Source organism: Bombus affinis, chromosome 14 (assembly GCF_024516045.1).
Source record: "Bombus affinis isolate iyBomAffi1 chromosome 14, iyBomAffi1.2, whole genome shotgun sequence".
Lineage (NCBI taxonomy): Eukaryota > Metazoa > Arthropoda > Insecta > Hymenoptera > Apidae > Bombus > Bombus affinis.
The window spans coordinates 8,326,225-8,350,793 of NC_066357.1; the positions used below are offsets into that span (position 1 = coordinate 8,326,225).

The 24,569-nt window shown below is 34.6% G+C and overlaps 4 protein-coding genes across 9 annotated transcripts in view; 2 read left to right on the top strand and 2 right to left on the bottom strand.

The window, feature by feature from the left end:
* The first annotated feature begins 252 nt into the window (after nucleotides 1–252).
* Nucleotides 253–5,468, top strand: LOC126924281 (wolframin). The gene is made up of 6 exons (XM_050738585.1): nucleotides 253–464; nucleotides 844–948; nucleotides 1,039–1,255; nucleotides 1,330–1,553; nucleotides 1,629–2,833; nucleotides 2,908–5,468. The coding sequence occupies exons 1-6, from the start codon at nucleotides 407–409 to the stop codon at nucleotides 3,691–3,693; spliced, it is 2,595 nt and encodes an 864-aa protein (XP_050594542.1). The 5' UTR covers nucleotides 253–406; the 3' UTR covers nucleotides 3,694–5,468.
* On the bottom strand, nucleotides 5,083–8,295 carry LOC126924285 (vesicular integral-membrane protein VIP36). The gene is made up of 7 exons (XM_050738600.1): nucleotides 8,042–8,295; nucleotides 7,694–7,809; nucleotides 7,328–7,525; nucleotides 7,088–7,250; nucleotides 6,255–6,421; nucleotides 6,109–6,172; nucleotides 5,083–6,028 (listed from the first exon to the last, which is right to left on the bottom strand). The coding sequence occupies exons 1-7, from the start codon at nucleotides 8,151–8,153 to the stop codon at nucleotides 5,877–5,879; spliced, it is 972 nt and encodes a 323-aa protein (XP_050594557.1). The 5' UTR covers nucleotides 8,154–8,295; the 3' UTR covers nucleotides 5,083–5,876.
* A 934-nt stretch (nucleotides 8,296–9,229) lies between these two features.
* Nucleotides 9,230–14,507, top strand: LOC126924221 (general transcriptional corepressor trfA-like). Of its 3 annotated transcripts, none has more exons than XM_050738471.1 (3): nucleotides 9,230–10,009; nucleotides 10,685–10,742; nucleotides 10,917–14,507. In XM_050738471.1, exons 1-3 carry the CDS (start codon nucleotides 9,867–9,869, stop codon nucleotides 12,207–12,209), a joined length of 1,494 nt encoding a protein of 497 aa, XP_050594428.1. In that variant the 5' UTR covers nucleotides 9,230–9,866; the 3' UTR covers nucleotides 12,210–14,507. The 3 variants fall into 3 exon arrangements, with proteins under 3 accessions (XP_050594428.1, XP_050594429.1, XP_050594430.1); XM_050738472.1 differs by having other exon boundaries at nucleotides 9,230–9,870; XM_050738473.1 differs by having other exon boundaries at nucleotides 9,230–9,704.
* Nucleotides 14,508–18,953: 4,446 nt separating this feature from the next.
* Nucleotides 18,954–24,569, bottom strand: part of LOC126924218 (uncharacterized) — an 84,678-nt gene continuing 79,062 nt past the window's right edge. For all 4 annotated transcript variants that reach the window (XM_050738464.1, XM_050738467.1, XM_050738465.1 and 1 more), the window contains one exon: nucleotides 18,954–20,942. In XM_050738464.1, coding sequence (XP_050594421.1) covers nucleotides 20,481–20,942 — 462 coding nt within the window. In that variant the 3' untranslated portion in view covers nucleotides 18,954–20,480. The remainder of the gene's footprint in view (nucleotides 20,943–24,569) is intronic.

Below are 24,569 nucleotides of genomic sequence, written 5' to 3' on the forward strand. Positions count from 1 at the left end.
ATATATTAAAATGCAATATAATAACCAGCTATGGGAGCTTGGTAATGTATAGAGGCAATTAATTGTTCTGACCCATTAACCATAGCTAGTAAACAGAGTATAAAATACTTCATTAAATCAAAGTTATTCTTATTTCTGTTATACATATATTTGAATTATCCTTTACTCTTGACGAATTCAAAATTTTCATTTGCTCTTGACGTTTGTTCAGCAACCTAACCTTAATAATCGCGCGTGCGCAATATGGAATCATGCCTCAATGCTAATTTTTTAACAGTCGCTTTGTCAAGAAATCTTGAATGTATATTGGGAAAGTAGTTTTTGATATTGGATAATTGATTCGCGTTGCACAACTAGTACGCAAAGCAAAAATATTTTAATAGTGATCCTCTCAATTTTTGGAGCTATGGCTGGCATTGTACCATTATCTGGAAGATCTGGTAGAAAACAATGGACATTGCATGGTAACGCAACAATTTCACTTTCTATCTGTCGCTGAGATTTATGGTTTCTATTTTTTTGCAATTCAATGGCGCTATGGGCTGATTTGAATGAAATTATGATATTTTCGTAACGATGATGAATGACGAATAATTTTTCTAATTTTTTGCAAAAATGTCAATTAAATGTTTTTACTCTTTTATGAAAACAAAATTTGACAGTTGTTAAATCAGAATAAACAATGATTAATAATATGATTTCAATGTGCAATAATGTCAAATGATTAAAGTACGTAAGAACAAATGAGTAACACCCAATTGATTCCTCTTCGCTATAAATAACAAAAGCATTTTTGTTTTATTAATTGAGGAGCAGAATTATAGTTCAATTGCATAATTTTAGATGGACCAAGAGGATCTCTTAGAAGATTACGGTCTCAGCTGGCTGAAGATGGTTGTCCGGAATCTCAAGTAGTTTTAGCAAAGCAACTATTGGAAGAAAGATGTGGTAGCAATGCACATTCTCATTTGTATTTCATTGAATACATTAATGTGTACATTATTTCATAATGTATTGCAATATAAATTATGGATTTAGATTTAGATGTTGACAAAGAAGAAAATGCGAAGTTGGGTGTATATTGGCTTACGAAAGCTTCAGAGCAAGGAAATTTGGAAGCAACAGATATTCTTAGAAAATGTTTAGCCACTGGCCGTGGTATCACACAACATAACTATTATGATGTCAAAAGTTGTCTTGATATGACCCAAGATGAAAAATTAGCCAGAAGAGCAGCAAGAGAAATGTTTACTAGGTATAAAGAATTCAATTATAGAATTTAATAAATATATTTATGTGTATATGTATAATGTATTTGATATTATACAGTTTGTCAAATGGTGAGGATTTTATTACAACAGAGCAGTTACAAAAGCATATGAAAGATATAGCATCAAATTCATCTAGTGATAATTATTCTTGCTCGAACAATATAATACATAATAACTTACAAAAAGATATAAATGACATTTCAACTGATAATTCCCCTAAAAATGGGCTTCCTGATGAATGTACACCTAAAAAAGATGAAGATAAAGAAAATGATGTTCATGGTAAGGAAATATCTAATATCTATAATATTTGATCTCTATTAATAATTTATTTATTTATGGGATTATATTTTCTAGATTGGATTGATCATCAAGGAGAGAAAATTACAGAGGCAGCTCTAGTCTCTGCTGCTGCTAGCTATGCTCGTGGTATGCTCCCAATAGTGTCACATGCACTGTGTATGGTAGATCCATCTCAAATGGCATTAGATACTATACCATTACTACAAAGGCCTCTAATCCATCCCTTTGCATCTTTGAAACGTTTATATGTTTGGTTAATTGAAACGTTAGGTCAAAGGGGAATGTCAATTAAGAAAATTTTTTTCACATCGAATATACACATACTATTACTTCTCTTACTGTACTCATTATTTGGTACAGAAAGTCTCATACTCTTTATACCAATGGCTGTATACTATTTATCTTTCATTGTTATGGTTGTCGCTACTTTTCAAATGTTACAGCGAAAACGCGAATTCAATAATTTTCGTATTTGGTCCAGGTTGTTTCTCAGTTATTCGGGCGGAAATTTAAACCCCGATGAAGCAGAGTACCAATTCTGCTGTAAGAATCTCAAGCCTTATGGTCATTTTTTTCTTGCTTTACTCTTAAATTTAATGATCTATCCTGTCATAGCTCATCAATGGACACCTCAGTCAGAATTCACTATCATAGCGGTTGCGTTAACATTGATAACATTGTTAAATTTTATATGGAAAGATTCATCTAAATTTCCGGATTTTTTGGCTCTCTTCAGTTTCGGTGTTCACGTCTTGGCAAAGTATCCATACGAAACAGATATCGTAGTTGCTCAGGGCTGGAGATTTCTAGATATAAGAGTCCCAACATTTGCTTCGTACGTTGTTGGTAACGGTATTGAATTTTGTTTGAATTTTCGTGCAGTTTTTTACCTCCTAATTCCAGCAGTTTTCGCAAAAATGGCTGCTCGGGATAATTGGCGAGGAACATATCAAACATTAATACCCCATTGTGTTACTTTAAGTTGGTGGCAGATAGCAATCTTTAGTTCTCAAGGTGCTACATGGTACGGCTTAATTAGGGGTGCCTTAGCATTAGTTGGTATGGTTCTTTTCTTACCACTTGCTGGATTGGTTTCTATCGTATTACCAATCGTAGCTGCTGCTAAGTATTTGTCAGAAAGCGATTTGGCAATGAGAATAATTGTAACCGCTTTACTGGGAGGAATGCCATTTCTTGCCTCTTGGTATTTAAGAAAAACTCGAACACCTAAACTTAATTGGGTAATTACTGTTGTTCAGGTAAGCACATCAACATCAAACAATCAAAGAAAAAACAACATACAGAAGTTTTATTTGCTATATAAATTTTATAGTTGGTCATGGGTATTAGTGCTGGCATGTTCTTATCATGGCCAATGATAATGGAGTACAAACAAGAACCAGATACGTACGAAGGTGTTTCATCACTTTCATGGGAACAATATCAAAATCATTGTCATCAGCCTGCATGGGAAGAGCTGTCGTCCAAGGCACAGGTGCAAGTTGAATGTGCTAATTTGGAAGGAATATTAGTTTCATGGGAAGGTTACGTAACAGATATTAAGTTAAAATCAATAAAAAATAATATTGCTGCAATATTTAACAAACTACCTGATGGTATTAGAGACACAGTTAGTTGCATGTATGGTGAACCATACATAAACAGTTGCGATTCAAACGGCGAATTAAGACATGAAAAATGCAAACATTTTGCAAGTATTCAAAGACGACGAAACAAATGTCACTTTCCTGCCTGGAATAAGTATGAATTTGAGATCTCAGTTAAAATGAAGAGTGGTATGTGGGGAAGCAATGCGGAAATTTTATTGAACGCAGATCACTCCTTCACTAATTTTAGTTTAAATATATATCCAGGCGATAAAATTTGGTTTTCCGGTACATTCCTGAACAATGGTTTAGAAGATGAATCGTTACTCGGCGGATCTGAGCCTCATATTGAATTAGAAGAGATTGGTTGTCTCGCATGTCACTCTATTGATTTAAAATCTTACAAACGTTATAAATCTCATATAACGGTTAGTTCAATTTTAAGTGATCTTTGTTTAGGTATAAAAACAGTTCTGAACTTTTTGTTGAATCCTATCGTAATGTTTAAATAGTTGCATTTTATGCGATCTATAAAATATACAGTATCAAATGTTCTGTGAAGTGTTAAGATAAAGTTGTTTACAACGAGATAAATTTCGATAGTATCTTGAACTTCCTTTCAAAGTATTATTAAGAGCAGCTAAGACATATTAATTGAAAGACTTTATAAAGAAAGGAAACAAATACAGGAAAAAGACAAAGCTAAGAATGTAGAAGGAAAGAATTTACAGTGTTGTAAATATTAAGTTTCAGCATTTTTCTTCAAAAAGATGTGAAAGTTTGGTTAATTATATAAAAAGAATATTCTCTCTCTCTATCTCTCTCTCTATTTCTATAGTTATTTACTTTTCTATGATTAAATTTGAAATTATTGTTTAAATAGTACATTAGATTTTTAAAAATATATTTTTTAACTACTTTTATCTATTACCTATAAAAGAAAAAACATATTTTGATGTTACCAACACCTCAGGCATTAGAATTTCATTAAAAACTCATCAAGTATTTACGTCAAAGAGTACACTTATATGTATATACACGTATATTTTAAGATCGATATATTTTCATAAGTATTACTGCCAGTAATAGAGATAAATGCGCTTAATATTTTTCTATTCCGTTTTCGAAAAATCGAGAGGTGGAACCTTCCCGATTTTATTTTAACTTAATAGTAAAATATTGCAACTCTTTTTGTAATGCTAAATTTTTAATGGAAAATATCATCCGCATCTACATAATGAATTCTATCAACGTCTAAAAACGATACATGTAGTATGACAAATGTGATACGTGTACCTATATTATTGTTTCATTTCTTAGAACTCAATACCTTCACATAGATTTATGAAACTCGACGATGTTTCGAAATTAATTTAGTTGTTGAAATATCTTTACTTGTGTAAATGCTATGTGAATATTAATAATATGTATTTGAAGAAGTAGTAAAGATATATACTTGTATGATGTGTAGGAGTTAAAGATTGTTGTTAAATTGATGTTAAGTGTCTAGACTTTAAAAACATAAATGGTTAAAGAGTTTTAGAACTGTCTAAAAGGAATGACAGTTACATTATATATCATATCAGGACAATAGTAAAAGATTGTAGCAGAAACAAAAGACAAATATAGATGTGCCTTGATGTTTTCTGTTCAAACAAATATGATTATTTATAATAAAATATATTTTAAGAAGCAAAAATATTGTCATATTAAATGTTTTGCTTGAGTCGCTTATAAACTTATAGGGGATATATTTTGATACGAAATACATATTTGTTTTTATTTATAATTTTTTATGTTTTCTTCTAAGATAATTGTTTTTTTACACGGTTTAGTACGTATTTATTTTTCGTATTTGGCAACAAGTGAAGTACATTATTTTCACAATTAATAACATTACGTTTCTTAACAATTGTTTATTTGGAAATTTTGGTTCCCTTTATTTTTTGTATAAAATCGAGTCGTACAACTCGAAGTCACTCACATATTGATAATGTTGCTTTGTTATGTACAAATATAAAATCTACATCAATAAAGTCATTTCAATCATACCGAATCCACAGATATAAAGATAGGTTAAAGCGAAGGAGAACGCTTTTGTAGAAAGGAATAATTCTGTCTAGAATTCGTTTTGCTATTCATAATATTGTAGTGATGTACGATGTTTCGCAGTAACGATGTGAATTGTGATATTACTTCAAAGAATTTATTCTTTTACTTTTGTCTCCTGTGATTAAATTATTGTAATTACTGCATTTCCAAATTAAAATTCATTTGAAGCATAAAATCGGTATGTTTAATTCTTACACGAATAATTAAACTTATTTCTATAAAAAATGCATTGCAGCAACTGAGACAATGACATGAAAACTTTGGTAAAGGAACTTTGTATTGTTCATGATAAACATTATTGAAACTAGAATAGCGGATAGCATAATTCAACACGTCTTATGACTGCTGTAATCATTTATATATTATTACGATCCTTTGCTGTCGTTTTTTCATCAAAATACCTCTGGAACGATATTCTCAAAATCAGAGATAATATGTATGGATATTGTGTTTGTTATTCTAATATTAAGAGAAACAGTCTTATGAACACGTTATGACTACATCTTGTTTTTTTTATAGAAAGAATATCCGATAGAAACGAGAAATCCAAAAGTAGAATAGCTTATATATAACACACTGTGATTTAATAAAAACGTTTCCTACTGTTTTCTAGATGCTTCTGATACCACATTATACCTATTACCACACAGGCAATTGATACAAGCGCTACTACGAGCATTAAAAGGAAAAACATTATTTTACTTATTGTAGATTGTTTTGGATCATCCACATGTTCTGTAAAGAGAGAATTGTATGATTAAAATGAATACAGGAATATTTCATCAAATACATCTTATACAACATTTATTACGTACCGCGAGGTGCATCAAAATATGCAGCCGATGGTAAAATATTGGATCTATCCTCTTGATCTCTTGGCTGGAATTGAAATGTGATGTATTGTCATAAATAACCATACACATTTAAGAATTGTTTAATGTACTTAAAGAATACTACTTACATCATCCGGTAAATCTAATTCAAATAAACGAATAGATAATATATCATGATTATCGGATAAGTCTCCGGTTGTTGCCGAAATTCCAAAATAATATCCTGTAGGCAGCTTTATATCTTTCACAGAAAAGCACTCCTTCCATGCAGCTTTGTTTGAAAAGTCTGTGGAAACTATAATAAAACAACATGTTGGGAAACATTTACCACAATATGAGTATATACTATATTTTATATTTATTCTATGCATATTAAGCTGCTTTATTCCATGCTTATTACAAATAAGGAATAAAAATTATATAAATTTAACTAAATACATATAGTACATAAGCAGATATTTTTTTATATGTTTAGTTTATAAAACTTCATGCAAATTCGTTGCTTGTTTAAATATAGGTATTGCAGGTATAATACATTTATTACATCTAATTATTTACTTGCAATATTTTCAATGATATGTGAAATGAAGTAAACTGAAAAGATGACAAATAATATATGAAAAGATGAAAATATCACTTGCTGAAGTGGAGGCACTCCATGATGTAAGCCACAAGGCTTCAGGGTAAGACCTTACTGTAATGTCAATTTGTAGAATACCACATAAAATGATAGAATACATAGAAAGCATAGCTATAAACATCTATTTCAAGAAGAGTAAGATGAATATTATTAACATTGAGGATATTAGTTGAGTACAAATGAATGAAAAGGTTCATTTATTAGTAAAATACAGTATTGAAATACTCTTTTACTTAATATATGTATAATGGGACACTATACACAGTTACATGACAACATTTTTGTGATGCCCAAAAATATCTTATACTAATATGTACTTACCGGTTAATGTATCCCTTTCATATCTCATACTAATATGTGTGTCATGTTCTAAATTTCGAAAGTTTGCTTCACAACCTGCAATTTGTGTATGTGTTCCATCACGATCATGATCATAATGCAAAGAACCATTATTGACCATAGCAGAAATATAAGGATGTTGATGCTATAAAAACCAAAATTGTTATCATGATTTTGACATTTTTAATTTATAATATAACTAATGTTATATCATGTACATACATTGTGTGGACCATTGTGATTGCTATATGTATCCAAAATTATAGCTAATCCTTGGAAATAATCTTGATTACCAAAAACAGGACCAGTTTTCATCCTTTCTCTTGCATACCAAATCACAAAACCATCGCCAAATAAATCCTTTCCTTTTCCATGAACTTTAAAATGAACTTGGAGCTCCCAATTTCTTACATGACATGGCTAAATAAACAAATGTCAGGGAAGCATTTCTATTAGGCTTCAATCGCACCATCTTGATAGTTTTAACTAAATAAAATCTTGTATGAATTTAAAAATGTGTGGAAAAAAATTAAAGTACAATTTTCTATGATTTTGCTTTGTTAAATTACCAAAAAGCTGGAAACTTACAACAGAATTCCATATAGCACCCTGTTTACTTTGTGAGTCTGGAGTTAATCTTATATAGTTATTCGTAACCATCGTACTACCCATAAAATCCCAATAAGGTATTGTCATTCCAGACCCTAAATACATAAAATATTTACATATATTAACATCAGGCTTTATCAATGTAATAAAATTACATTTTATCTTTGTTATTGTTTATTTTACTAATGTAACCTCAAGCTTCCTATTATTATAGTATACATGTACATTTGAATCATATTCATCTCATTATAAATACAAAAATATGCACGTCATGACACGTTGTACTATAAACCGTAATCTCAACAAAACTATTCAAAATTCACAAACCTTGATATGGTCTGATCAAACAATGTTCTCGTTTCATATAGTCTTTTGTGTTCCATTCTGCTGTTACTAATTCCAATATACTAATTAATATCCAACACGATACTACGTTCATTTTATAGATTTCACACGAGCACTATGGTACTTTGAATACTAAACTTGCAGTTACACTCTTCGATAATTATGACGCGTAATCTGTAAAACCAACTATCGGAATCATCAATTCCATGATTTTCGATATCCTGAAATTAGTCACTGAAGCTATTTAATTAACAGTCAAAATTCAAATATTCCTTCACTATATCTAGATACTTTTATCGGTAAAAATCAGTGTTGCCATGTAATTCTAGTAACAAAAGGTACATGAAGACTATACCAGAAAAGCACATACCAATTAGTATCATGTTTTTTTGCATTTTTTGAGATTTGAATATCTTTTAAAAAACATTGAAATTTACTGTTCATAATTATAAATAATTATAAATAGGATGTATTTGAAAATAAAATTTGTTTATCTTCGGATAGACTAAATATTTCTGCATTTATGGAAAATTAAAAGGTACAAATATTTTATTTATTATACGAAACAAATCCTTGTTTAAGTTTCACTTTTTAAATCATTTGATAAAAAAATAAATGCATGAACATCCACAGCCTAATAATCAAATATCAAGGAACATTTGAAATAAGCAAACATAGTTAATTTTATCCTATTATCAAGTCGTACTTTATGATTTATATAGTCTTTGTTTTTCCTTATTTACATATTTATGTATTTAAAGTTGGAGAACAGTAATTATAAACATTATATATATTATATTATTACACAAACTTTCTCTTAATATTATACCATTTTTCTATTTACGTGTATTAGTTTTTACCGTCTACTATTTACATGATATGTTTTTATAGTAAGTATAGTTGGTGAATCTTAAATTAGTGTTTTTTTAACATATTATAAAATAATATTCAATATTCTGAACTATATATAATATAATATATAAATATAGAAAAACATACTACATATTATATATCAATCGATTAATTTTAACTCATAAATTACGACATATACTACGTAGAACTTCATGAAATATGACTTTGCCATGTCGTGTGCTAGAAATATGTTTAATCCTTCATTCGAGTGCATGTTTTATATAAAACGGGACCAACGCGGCAAACGACAGCAGCGCTGCGCCATACTCGTGTCGGATTGCGTTATTTGTCAACGGAATTTACCGCTAGTATCGAAGTAAGGAATAAAGTAGCCGGTCGTGAGTGTGGCACGTGTATGGTTAGCGTACGGCGTTGACACTTTCCTCTGAATACGTATCTCCGCTGGATCAGTTACGTAAAATATCTTAATCCAATTAAGAAGTTCCAGAGCGATAGTGACTCGAAAACTAGCGATAAATTTGTATGAGTTGCCGAGGTGGCTGTTTCGACGTGATCTTGGCGCGTACATTTACGCGATCTCGAAATCAAGCGGCGTATTACATGGCGTCTGTGTGAACCATGTACGCTAATTATTAAGTTACGATATATTATTGCGTCTTGCGATGTGCTTTCCGAAGAATATTCTATACTCAAGTGCGTAATGTTATAAGTGAACGGGGAACAAAACTAAAGACACAGAAACAGAGAAAAAAAACGATCGAGATATATATCTGTAAGTAAAAGGCAAAGTAAAGGCGCAGTTAGATAAACTCGGTCTTCCGTAACTAAGTGACGGGGGCTTGTTGCATTTACGTGGGTGAGGGTAGACCTACGAAAAAGGGCGTGGAAAGATTAAACGAGTTAAATAGCCAAGACGTAAACGTACGCTAACATTATGGGTAAGACGCCAAAGAAGGCGACACCTGGGGGCGATGAGAGGAATTTGTACAATCGGAGACTGAAGGCAACGACCGCGCCGCCAAATCCTTCTGAAACTAGCTTGCGCAAGAGACAGCGCAAATCCAAGATTTCGAACAGGTTTGTAAAACCAATCAGCCCAGCGAACAGCAAGTTTATCCATAGTTTCTCTGTTTAGTCTTCTCGCTTGTTAGTACCTCTTTTTTCTCATTCTGTCTCATTCGAGTTATTCGAGTTAAACGCGTGTTGAGTACAACAAATCTTTTTTTGATCGTCTTCTACACACGTCGCCGGACACACTGCCGCCTGTGGATAATCTTTCTTTGATGCTACGTATTTTTTTTTTCTTTGAAATATCCGAGACAAGTGTTACTCAATTTTGTCAGAAGATAAATATTGATATTTTGCAAACGTTTCATAGATTGAGACTTTTTATATTTTCTCATATATTTTTTCGAAGTTCCCAACTCTCACAATCAGTTGATTTACGTATGTAAATTAAAATACACAAATTGCGAACAAATTTATTAAGAAAATTGATGAAATATGTGTTGTATGACTATAAACTAGTAAATAATTGGGAATAAATGGGCAAATAAGCGAAAACGTATAGGTCTAAGGTTTGTTAAATAGATGCAGGGGAGAAACTTTGGTTTAGCTGCTTTGTCAAGTTTTTTTTTTTTTGGATCAGTACCTCTCATCACCTCCAGAATTTCTTGCTCTGTGGAGATTGATTATAAATATCCGTATAATTCTTTTCTAATGATTTTGAACATTGCAATACTTTTATTTCAGATCTAAATTGAATACCTTAATAAAGAGAGTACCACATAATCAAAGGAAAAACTTTAAAGTGAGTTTAATCATTTCTTATCTTCTTTATATTCTACTATCTTATATCTAACATTATTTCTTTATATCTAATATCATTTTAAGCTTTATCGTTAATCTTCTAATTTTTAATCATTTAAAAATCTTCAAATGTTTACTCATTTGCTAAATATGTGGAATATTATGTTTGTTATAGAGCAAAATTCAGGAGCCAATGAAAGTTGAATTAGAACGTTCTGCAAAACAGGGAACGGGAAATCCGGATAAAACAGCTGGAAGTTCTAAGGAAAAAAAATCAGTTGTTTCACAACAAAGTGAAGAATCAAACTCTGTAAAGATGCAGCCAGAATCAGAAGAAGCAGATCCAAAGCTAAATCCAACTGTACAGATAGAATATACTAAAAATGATAGTTCTAAAGATACAGAGGAATCTGATAAGGAGTATGTTAGTCATACTCCTTCCGAATCCAGTTCAGTGTTGAAAACACAGGATGATTTGGAAGACGCAGAAGTAGTGATTGAGAAGGAGCAATTGGAATGCCAGAAGGAAGCAAGCAATTCTGATAAAAATCAAGAAGATTGCCAGGAGAACAATCTAAATTTACATTTTGAAATAGAAAATAATATTGAAAACACAATTGCAGAAAAGGCAGACAATGTAGATTTAAAAAAGGAAAACGATGAAAAATGCCCTCCTGAACAGGAGATGTCAAAAGACGATATACACGAGAAGGAAGACTTTCAAAGCGAATCTCAAACCGACACGGAAAGTAATTCGGCAGATGTTATAGAATTCACAACGTCGGAAATATCTGAAGCATCTGAAATTTTATCACAGAATGATATCGAGAAGGAGAAGGAAAAGGAAATGGAAGTAGCTGAGGAAAGCATCAGCAAGAATATATCGTTCGTTTCGTACGATCCTTCGATAATGTTGAAGGACGTGCAGATTAAGTTGAACGATTGTTTGAAAGAGAATTCGAAGTTATTCGACACGAGTAACGCTAGTCACAGTATGTCGAGCCAGCCGCCGAAGGATATGTCCTTCGGGAAGACGCTGAGAAGCATTTCTGGTCGGCGTTCTCTCAGCAGAATGCGTCACGTGACTTTGCGCGAGTACAGGTACTCGCCGAGCGATTCGATGTTCGTCAATACGTCGAGTGCATCGTTGCCGCAGGACGATACAATGGATTTTAAGATTCTTCGTTATAGTACCGATTTATCCGACACTCTTTCTACCACAAATGGTAGTTCGACCGAAAGAAAACGAAAACTTGACGCCGAAGACTGGAATTCTATGAAAAAGCAGAAAACGGAATCTGAGAACAGCTTGTTACATAGCCCTATCAGTTTATTGAAAGGGTTACGCAAGCCTATACAAGTCTCCACCCCGGTTTCCGACTTGAAATTTAAGACTGGTAGATTGGAACTGAACGAGAATAGTAAACCAGCAAACGAAGGTAACAAAAAATGGTGTGCTATCATGTAAATGATCATCGAATCGCACCATTGATGAAAAAGAGTTTTATATATCTTTTCACGCGAAGGCAGCGATTCGTGCCATCCCATGCGTCTTCACAGACATACTAGGTACATACATGCGTTAACATATTATCGAGTTACAACGCTGAATTATTTTTCTTTAATAGCGTAAAGAGAACATTTTTTTTCATTTATTCGTATCTGTTTCTATGTTTGTTCTTCTTCCTTTTTACGGAAATATATTTATCGCACCATAGTTTCTCTAAAGCATTTTTACTCTTCATACGAGTTACGTATAATAGACCGTGCAATTCTACACTTCAGAGGCTCATGAAAAGACATCGCGTTCTTAATGAATAACCTTTTAAACTTTGACTATATATATTATGTGTATATTATTAAGTCTTATATTTGTAACTAGCGGTCGAGTATATTTTATACAAACAACAGAATGTAATTATAGGAAATATGTAATGGTAGAATCCCCCTTCTCGTCACTTGAAAAAGCTATTTCATCGAATAGGAAATTCACGGTATTACGGTATATAATCATACAATGGATAAGATATATTTTTCGAATATGCTATATATCGTTCGCGTGCGTTAGTTTGATCGCATCGATCGATTCTCGTTTATGTACAAGATAACATTGTTCGCGAGTCAACGGAAAAATAAATTGTGATTTTCTTTTTTTTTTTTTTTTTTTGTCTGTTTCGTCCGCCTCAGTTTACATATTATAAGAGATTCGATGCAACAAATTGTTTTACTTTTTGACGTTATAAATTGTATTTTCTCACAGTGTAGACGTAAGTCGATTAGCATCAGAGAATACATTTTTTAGGAGGAATAAGTTTACGTTTCGATGAACGAGGTAACTAAGTCAATTTGAAACTTGAGGGTATTATATAAAATACGTTTACCCTGTGCGTTCGTTTGTCGAAGCAATTCTAGAGCTTACATAATTTTTATCGCGGAATTCACGAAAATCTCAAACTAACGAGATCGTAGTGGTAATTTTACATATTTATATAGGATAAATCATTGTTACGAGATAGCTCGTATTTTATGGACAGCGCTTGTCATGTTCAGCGATGAACCTAAAAATATTTAAAAATATTAGATTTGTCAATCGACGTCGAATAAATTTCTCTATGAAGGCCACAATCGAAAACATCATAAGTCACGTAATTCCTTCCTTTTATGGAACAATTTTGGGACTCGATCTATTTTCGATCGATTCTATATGAAGATTTACTTTTGCATTTGATTTTGGAATTAAATGTGTTCTTCTCTTGAACATGTAAAAGGTATCATGGAACATGTAAAAGATACAACAGCTAAATCAATATTATTCGTGTATTACGAAACATCATGGATTTATCATCTAGTTTCAAAGTGCTTACATCTTCTATCAGATTATTTCCATTTTTAAGTATTCCATATCAAAATACATTTTTATGCCACTAAGTGGGATAAAAATCAGAAAGTCAAGGAACATAGATCTACTACATCTTCTCTGTGTGGTCTTCATTCGGTGGATCGAAAGTCATAGTAGTCATATAAGTCAAGATTTTGGAAATTTGGACCTGTTTCGATCTTCGAAAGTGTCATTTCTCTAGCTTCATAATTAATTAAATATTAATTTTATTTTCTAGAGCGATGACTCGATACAATGTGAACTTCTTGCGAAAGATAAACGCAACGCACGTTATTTTATTCAAAAAGTAGCAGTACATTGACTTATATTACGAAGGATTCGAAACGATTTGGAAGGAAATCGCGTGCGATTCCACAGCTCGTCGCTGTCCGTGAAGCGTGCTCGGTACTGTTCTTTGTTGAACAATTGATCGTCGATTGTTATGTAGATGGAACAATGCGAAACATTTGAGATCAAAAGTTTATTAAATTCGATGTAAATACTCGAGACTCGACAGAGCTCGCGTTATTACGTGTTGCGAGTACGAGACTGTCGAGTGTTTCGACCAAAGCCGTAAAGCTCACTTTTTACCATTACATGTACGGTAAATACACAGAAATACATAGATAGATACGTATGACGTATTTTTCAAACTGCTCTCCATGACATTATTTGATCGAATAACAGAGGCACGTTCATCTTCTACGTAGAAATTCATATGCTCATACTTCGAGTGCAACTGTTAAAATTCATCAGGGCCAAACACGTAATCACTCCATGCACTTTTCTACATGTTACATTAAGCGAGAACACAAACAGGAAAGATCGAAACCATGTATGAATAATGTATATAGAAAATGAGATTTATAATAAACCTTGGAAATCTGAGAGACTAGTCGTTACGGTACTTTAACCTCGGCTCTCTCCGTATACCACGGTTTCAAGTACACGCGTTAACTCGCCGGAATGCAACCTGACAGCTGCGATCGAGTCGGTTATTTCGATACTATACGCTTAACGCGTTGACTGTCACGCGAATTCCATATATTTTATTCTAGGAGCCTTGATAGATTAAAATACGACAACTCCACTTTTTATTAATTTTTTTATTTCATTACTTAAGCGAACGATTAATATACAATTTTTAAGAAACAAATGATTAATTTCCATAAGCTTAATTTAAGCTTCTATAAGCTTCCATGAGATTAACTTCGATAAGCATTTATCGAAGAAATCGATGACAAATAATGGTAAATTCCAATATAAATTTAAAAAGACATCGATCAGTGTGGCTTCTGAACGACTCGCGTACTGCACCGTGACATTGCACTTTTTCCAAAATTGTTATTAATTATTGCATTTGCACGCCTTCTCTCTAACGATGTTGTAAGTCATTCGAGTTGTTGAATATTTTTCGCTCCGTGAGATTTATCTTATTTTAATGGTTTTAAAAAGTTCAGAAAAGTACGCGAGTCCGTGATAACCACCGTGGCAGCCAATCTGTTAAAGGATAACTACGCTGCGCCTTAAACGAATTAGCTCGCATTCCTTGCGAGTTTGCTCAGGATAATTTCGAAACGTTTGAAACGCACGGGGCCTCGTATTTGTTCGAGAACTTATTGTACGTGCTTGCAGGCTCGTTAAGAATTTATCGCAGCTCGGCGTTAATCGTCGCATTAATCGCCGACTTTTAGGGCCACCGTATATTTCTCCGGACTGCCTTCTGTTTCGTGCTAATCGTGTTTCAAACGAAACTTTCTTACGTAACTCTTAATCGCTAGGATCGTTTCCGGTTTTTAGTATTAGAATGGAGGACAAAGTATACCACCGTCCATAAGTATTTAGACATTTGCCGCGATACAATCGAAAGATTTATATTTTTATTATGTTTCCGAAGTAATAATTAGATCGCGGATTTCTATAACGATTTTATAAATTCATAGGAAGTTTCAAATTTCAAGGATGCACATAACGTGCGACGATATTCAAAGTATAATATTTTTTATAATATTCAGCGAACGAGGTAAATTTATACGTAGATCCCATTTGTTTAATTAGGTTTATAAAAGTATGCATTTGCATGAAAATCCGCAGGCTAGTTATAACAGAAAAGACGACTCTCTGCCGTTAATTCTGTAATCCTTGTCATAATTAAGATTATAAATGTTCTATTAAATTTAATCCTTAGAACAATCGAAGGAAATTACTTTACTCTTATTATTGCAATTTCACGGCAGAGAGAGAGAGAAAGTACAATATTTCTTATTTCAGAACTCGATAACGTTAAACAAATGTAATTAAAATTATTGACTGTATGAAATTATTATTTGCAATGATTACAAATAACGTTTCAATGGTATTATTACAGAATAACGATATTAAAACAAAATTCCCGTGGAACGAAAACTAAAGTACACAATATCTGTATTTATTTATAACGAATGGTTTCCCGAAGTGCACATAAACATATAAAAATATATACTCGCGGTGTTTCGAAATTGTTTTAAAATCACTGAACTTAGGCATCTGCACAGAATTACTTTTCGTTCAATTACGTCTTTTTTCTTTTATTTATACGAATTAATATCAACTATCGTTTTCATCACTATCCACTAACTATATATGTTTGACCGAGATAAGATGGTAGGCCAAGATTAGATCAAAGAGTTTTATTCGCGATAATGTGAAAGTTTCAAATACTTATGGACATCGAATTAGGTGATCGTTAAACGCTAATCCAATACAGCTTAAGTTTAAGCAATGGCGATATTCGTTAAAAGACAAAAGCATTAACTTTCTTATACGAGACGGGGCGTATTCATTTAAGCGCATTAACCCACTAAAGGCAAACGTTTGCGTTAATACAAGTTTTCATTTAAAACGCATCTTCTGTCAATTTACCTTATTGAATTCCATTTTTCTATTTCTATTTAATCTTCCTGTTACATCCTAGAATCTTTTTGAATAAATCGAAGTATAATACAAGTTTGAACTCACGCTGTTCGAGTAACATTTTTCTCGTCTTTTCGTCGAGAAAAGATTGCTTATTTTTGATGAATTTATTGCATAAAAAATAATGCCAAGTTTGCGAGTATAAAAATGCAACAATTTCTTGCATTTAAAATTTTTATTTTTCAATCATCTTTACGAAGGATCCACGTTATTATACGTATATTCATTAGTGATGTTCCAACAATTGATCGTTGTATAGATTTGCATAGCTCTGTACCGTTGTACATTCTTCTGATAATATTCCCTATACGTAATTTTTACATTTACTTCATTATGCGGTTTCTAATGGATTAACTACGCCCAAAATTACTATGCTCGACGTATAACCACTCACGAAATGATTTATCGCGAGATTTAAAGCGCTTATATGATCTGATTACTCTCGCAAAAAAATGGACTGCCCTACGCGAAGAGGATCGCAAGAGAGACATTTTTCCTCGAGTTTCCTCCGCATTATATCAACGACGAGGGGAAGATATCGCAGCGCGTTCGTGTAAAGAATTCGAAAGTCCAAGAACCGACAAGTTTCACCATGTGTCTGCCTGCTACCGACTTGATACATCGATATTTCCAAAGCATCTGTGGCTACTATTCCTCGTCTAATACGAAATCTCAGCGATACCCCAGGGCAGTTACGATTTCTTTCGAAGGTGGAGCATCTGTCGCGAGAAAAGTTTTGCGGACAGTTTCCTGGTAACTTCTGATTCTCGGTGGAAGTAACACGACTCGATGTCGAAGTGCGCGACAGATATTTTCGCGCGAAGTGTAATTATTTATGGACCCATCGACAACATTGACAAAGCCACGTTTCTTCCGGATGTAAGTTTGAGTTTTGAATTGAAACATACTCGTAGAGTGGTTCGTAAAGATATTCGAACACTTACTATAACAAATTTTTATGAATATGTATATCGGACGTTTTATAGGAAACGTTTTGAAATTTCATTAACACTGTGACACCTAACTGCTGCATGATAAACTTCGTTTGTGGGAAGTGTCAATTTTTTACGGGCTTTTGTGGGAAATTGTGGGCAACGAACTTCATTTTGCGAGCTGGCGAATTTCGCTCGTGGAAAGTGTCAATTTCTTGTGGGTTTTGTGAGAAATTTGTGGGAAATGAATTTCGTTTTGTGGATAATTTGCGGGAACTCGATTTCATTTTGTGAGGATAATTTTTCTTTGTGGAAAATGATATGTCGTATGTGGGGTATAGAGTATGTATGTATATCATGATAACTTGCTACTTATGAGTGTACTTACCTTATTAGGTATGAAGAATGAAGTATTGGTTGCAGGATGCATGATATAGGATGTGAGATACGATGTATGAAGTATGGAGTATGGGATAGAAATGTGAGCTATGGAATGGGTTTAGGATAACGCATATGGGATAGTGATACAGGGTAAGTGTGTATAATAGCATGGAAAGTTTCAGCTTATGAGTGTACTTACCTTATTAGGTATGAAGAATGAAGTATTGGTTGCAGGATGTATGATATAGGATGTGAGATAAGATGTATGAAGTATGGAATATGGGATAGAAATGTGAATTATGGAATGGGTTTAGGATAACGCATATGGGATAGTGATACAGGGTAAGTGTGTATAATAGCATGGAAAGTTTCAGCTTATGAGTGTACTTACCTTATTAGGTATGGAGAATGAAGTATTGGTTGCAGGATGTATGATATAGGATGTGAGATACGATGTATGAAGTATGGAGTATGGAATAGAAATGTGAATTATAGAATGGGTTTTGGATAATACATATGGGATAGTGAATATATGATACAGGATGAGTGTGTAGAATAGCATGGAAAGTTTCAACTTATGAGTGTACTTACCTTATTAGGTATGGAGAATGGTTGTGGGATGCACGATATAAAATGTGGGATATGAGAAGTAGGACGTGGAGGATGAGATAACTGTTAGTAATTTAGTAGGGCGACATTTTAAAGAAATTTTTAAATAAATAAGTCGCTGGAACAAACTGCGTTGTTTACATTAGCACTCAAAAAATATTCGGACTGTAATTTACACAGAAAATTATTCAGTTTGTTGAACATTGAAGTTAATCCATTTTTGCTCTCAATGCATTATTCCGTAGTAGATTCTCCATTTTAATCAATTGAAGTCGCTATTGAAAAAGGTTGGTAGCAGTTAATCCATTAAGAGCAAGCAATAAAGAAATGTCCAAAAGTTGCGTAAATACAACGTTAATTAACAATTTATTAGAAACCGTAAGTAACGTAATATAAAGTAAGTTATTGTTTTGTCAAGGTACAAACAACGTATTAGAATAATATATACATTACAGACGCTATTACGCAAATCGAAAGCACAACAAGAAAAACTAATTTATATAATAGTTCAATTTCTTTAAAACGCGTGTAATCGCAGAATCTAGATAAAAGAAGAAATAGTAACGAAAAAGATATCGAGTAAATTCTAGAAATTTCTTTTTATAATTACAATGTGAAAGATTAATAGACTTTATTAATGTGAACTGACCAAAAGGAAATTACAAATGAAATATTGGGTTTACAATATCTTTAATAAATCATTCGTCTCTAATAGATCGAATAGCGTTAAAGTGATCAAAACGCGCGTAGGTAATTGGCATTCGTTTCTATTTGCAAGATCCCCGTGAAGAATCTTCGATCGTGCAAACAACTGTGACTTGTTTAGCAACGAGAGCACCGTGCGCGAGATCGTGTGGCATTAAAGAATCTCATCACGCCGCTAACGCTAAAACCCTATCTCGCTAGAGGGTAAAGAGTGCGACGCGTTTCTGTTACATAAGACGGAGTATAAATGTAATTCCAGTTCCCCTTGGGAAATTCAAGACTGCGACGAGGCACGCGTGGAAATTGGAGCAGCCAGTGGCGTACATCCCACTCCACGTCGTCTGCATTTCCTCTTCATGATCTCCACGACTCTAACTTACTTTCTGATTCTATCCGTTTATCTATTTATCATATTTTACTTTATCTTTCCACTTAAAAATCAACTTCTTTCTCTTTCGATTCGAAGCAGGATCGTAGAAGTTGACGCGTTTTCAATCGAATTTCCCAGCAAGAATTCCTTAACCGCACGTATCTCAAAGGACGTTGCTTATATGACGTTATATGCCTAACATACTTTAATCCATTAAGAACCAACGTTAATACAATATAATACACTTGAACTTAATGAATTCTACTACATAGATAAATGTTACGATATATAGAATGATGCGCAGATACTTTTTGAAGCCACTTTGTATAAAGGTGACGATGATAATTGACCATAGTATCACATTTGCACCTTTCTTCCGTCCTTTCTTAACGTTAATTTTAACATTACATTCTTTGCTTCTTGAACGTAGTTACTTTATATTTATTTTGTTCTTCGACTTCTATATACCGTGTACTATTTCACTGTACCTGGTTTTCAATGGATTAATACGCGATCCAGTCATGCAATCCAGTTGATATTTATCACACATAAGTAACAATATTGCATTTGCATAACCATCTAGTTGCAACCGCATGTGTCTCACAGCAGAAGTTAGACTTCTTAATGGACGTAAGTATTTTGACACTCGGCGATATTGGGTACCCTAGATCGAGTGCCTTCCGCTGTTTTATTATAAATAATTCATTCTTTATCATCGTACCTTATGCTTTATAATATAAAATATCGAATAAAATAAAATTCGTTAGAGTTTTGCATAATAATTGTAATAAGTACGTAATACTTATGGCCAGTATACTTACGTATTTTACGTATATCTCGATTTAAAGTAAGGCGATTCGCGTGACTGGAAAAGTCAGCCGAAATCGACATACTGGTAAAAACGTGTTGATGTTAAGAAGTAAGAACAACCGCCTTGTGAAGGCAGGGTCCTTGACAGCCTTCCCTCAAACCGGGCCACAAAACTGTCTTAATTCTCGTACCATTTGGATCCGGAGAGGCGTGATGCCTCAGATGAATGTCTCGTCTGAATTCCAAAGCTTGAGCCACGTCGAGGACCAAAGGCGTGACACGCGCCAGACAGGCCCAGGCCAAACTGGAACAAGCATCGGCGTAGTTCTTGACCTCTACGCATCCCTGTAGACACGGAAAGTCGTACAGAGTTCTTTCCAGCTGGTTGACCACCTGTTCCGCGACCTCGCGGGAACCGGTTCGTGCACCGGAAGTCGCCAGCTGTCGCTTCACGCATTCTTCCAACTCCGGCGTCGTCTGTTCCGGGGCCGCGGTACCGTTCAGAATTTTCATCGCTTGCAGATACCTCGACGTCTGAATTATGCCCGCCAGCCGCCAGGAGAGCTACGGATCAAAGTGTTCGATTTACAAATATTTGCTTCGATGCGTGTACGATCAACGTCGATGAAGTTTAATCGATCGATCGAGATGAAATTTAAAAAAGAAAGATGAAGGGTGGGTTAGCTAGGAGTTTAAGGCGAGATATTTTCGTTATTATTAATTACATGGAAAAATGTTTCGGATGAAAGTTGAATGGCTTCAAGGGGGGCATATTCTCGCGTTATTTGTTATTTTGTAGATGGACGCGCAAAGGCGAAGGCGAGGGCCAATTTTTTTTCTTTAAATGGAATTATACATTTCCTAATACATCGATCAGCTCTATAAAAGATTCTCTATAAAAAATTATCGAGCTACTTATGTCAAAAAGTTACTAGTTTCATAGACGTTTCAACTTTTACTTTGCGAAACTTATCGTACGAAAGACGTAAGGCGCCGCTTTCGTGTTTGTTTTCAACAAATAATTAATTTCAACATTAATCGAATAGAATACGCGATAAAAATACCTGTCCATTTATTTTTGTCTTCGGCCGTATACGGAACCGTTTCCATCAAAAGTTAAGCTAATGGTACAGCTTTGGTGGAAACAAGAAAAAAAATGTTTCAAACAAAAGTTGCATTGTTTCCTGGGGGACGTACAGTGCCGCAATCGATTTGTTGTTACTTCGCTTTTTTTATCGCCAGACGATGGTCACCATCAATCTTTTAAATCGAATGCCTGACGTTTTTCCGCGAATTCGACTAAAGCATTAAATTTTACTCGGAAACGTTTCATACGATATAACATCTAAAATTAATAATCACCGAGATATTTACAAGCTACGCGATCGTTTTAAAAAGTATCCACTTTGTTCGCGTTCGTTGCAGTATTCTCGTTGTAATCGCAAGATTATAATCGTAAAGAACTGTTCGTTAATACCGTTAATTACTCGTAGAACCGTTCGTTGCAACATATCCAATTGCAGACCGTTAAACGGAACTCGTAGAATATCTTCGTTCTCTGCTTCTCCTCCCTTAGTTCCCCGTAAAAATCGAACAAACTTGCTTTCGATTTCCGGTTAACGAGTTCCTTCCACGGTCCTCGAAACGCGGTCGATAGACGAGAGCCGGTGCAACCGTCGAGTTTTACGAGCCAGGAACAGCATCTCCATTTTCTTCGAGGAATCTACCCTCTTTTCTTCTTGTAAGACCACGAAAGTCAGCCTGAAGTGGCAGTAACTTACGCGGGATCCGTGCTGATAATCCTATGATTTATTCACGTCGGAGAATGGATTTCGTTTCGACGCGCGTTGTTTACGATATCGTCAAGCTCGGATTTTGCTCCTCGAAGCGCTCCAAGTTTGCGAATTTACCGCGTCACCACCTCCCGTGGCAAACTTGACGGTGTCGCGAGACGAGTGAATTTTTCAGCTGGATTTTCTCGGAATTGGAAAGAAGAAAGACGCTGTCGTTTTCATTTGTCGATCGTAAGAATCTCACCCGTGACCAGACCGTTTCCAGAGAGCAACTTCGAAACCTTTCAGCCAGCTTATCGCGATAGACCGCAGCGTTCAAGGTTGCGAGATAGAAATTGGAAATTGCATTTTTTACGCCATATCCGCCACGATTGCGGTTACTTATGCTATGGCAGATATGTTTTGTCGAGCAACGCGGTAAATTATCACCACGCTCGCGCATATATTACGTCCGCGATTATAACCGAGGACATTGGACAAGCGTTGAAAATATCCCTTGCCCTTTCTACCATTTCTTTTTTTTTTTTTTTCAAACCTAGCAATCTCGTTCCATTCACGTCGTTTTGAAAAATCTTCCATCAACTTTAAATTGATTTTTCAAATTGAATTTTTCGATTCTGCCATTTCACGCAATTTAAATCACCGTTTATTCGTTCCGCATTTAGTTTCTATGCGCGAATATAAGTTTTAATTTGCTCGAGTTTAAAATATTTCGGAACTGTCGTCAGGGATCGTTAATTCAGTGTTACGTTAAATATTGCAGCATCATTCTGACAAATTTGTCATCGATGGAATTAACGTTTCGCATATCGTGAGTATTTGTAAGTGAAATTCGAAGAGATTCTCTCGGAAAATTAGGTCACGCTGAAAATGTTACCATGTCTTTCTTGTTCAATCAATTTTCTATCGTAGAAATGTTAGTTTCCTATTGCAAAAGTGTTTATTCTCGCGCGACTGTGCGTACTGCAAATTGCACGATGTCAATTATACGTAAGCTGTTCTGAAAAACCGATGGAAAAATTGGAATCGATCCGATAAAAACGACCGAAAGTCTTCCCTCTACAATTCCTAACTAACGATAAATATTGGCAAGTTGAAAAGGTAGAGACCGTAGCTTGTACACTTTCCTCTTATCAGTATTGTCAGTATAATCAACAATCGAGGATTTCTACGTTTTCATCACCTGCGCGAACGTATATTTGCAATAAATATCTCGCGTCTTCTGTTATATATAGTGGCAGTCGATAAGAAATACTACCTCGGATAATATGTTATTTATTGCTCTGATCGAAAGAACGTGTTAAACGAATTATATCGCGTTTCAAGGTATTAATCGGGTCGATGCAATTTTATTTTCTACTATCTTGTATTTTCCGAGATGTCAACGCGTCTCCATACTAAAACTCTAGTTTCTTGAACGGCACCGTATATTTTTTACGACGTTGGTAGATGCAGCTGGGCATCCTCCGCGAAAAGATACTGACCTATTCCTAAAATCCCTAAAAATCATTAATTTGATGCTTTAACTTCAATTTGTTCAAATTAACACTTTACTGACCGCTAGCGGTTCAACAGCATACGCACGTCCGACCGGCAACTCAGGCGCAGATTCGCCCAGACGCCGGCTTTGTTTCGGTTTAGACTCTCCAATACCATTCTTTTCGTTCATCGCGAACGGTAAGTTTTTCAGATTGCTATAAAACTGTGGGAGTTTACGAAGCAACGCAACTGACGCAACTGAGCGAGGTACCTTGGTGCCGAATAACAAATTACTGCTCAAATAATGAGGAAGATTGTCGGTGACAAAAAGCCGATTAATAGGTTATCGGTCGATAAGCGTCGGCGACAGAAAGCCGATTAATCGGCTATCGGTCGGCAAGCGTCGGAGACAGAAAGCCGATTAATCGGCTATCGGTCGGCAAGCGTCGGAGACAGAAAGCCGATTAATCGGCTATGGGTCGGTAAAGCGTTAATACGCGAGAGACAAGGCAAAACGCGAAGCGGTGTCCACGTGTTTACGCTGTTAAATTTATCCAACGTTGCTCCCTGCACTGTGAACGGCTGTACGGATGGAAAATGAAGAGAACGCGCATAATTATTTCATAATGGAGAAATACGCCGGAGGAAACGAAATTCAGTATTAGCCAAAGGACAGGAATTCTGCAAATTGGAAATTACCATGGAGCTAACTTGGTAACTAGCGTTAAGCGCGCACCAGCCGCCAGACGCGGCTTCATCGGGCTAAAAATTATTCTGTCGTCGATAAAGACGAGGCGTTGAATCGAGACTAGTGTTCCTGTTGGCCCGGTTATCGCGTAATTATACCGTGCGCCGCCTCGCCACGTAATTGCAACCGACTACAATGGAATCGTGAAATGGCTAGTCCGTGGACGCGACT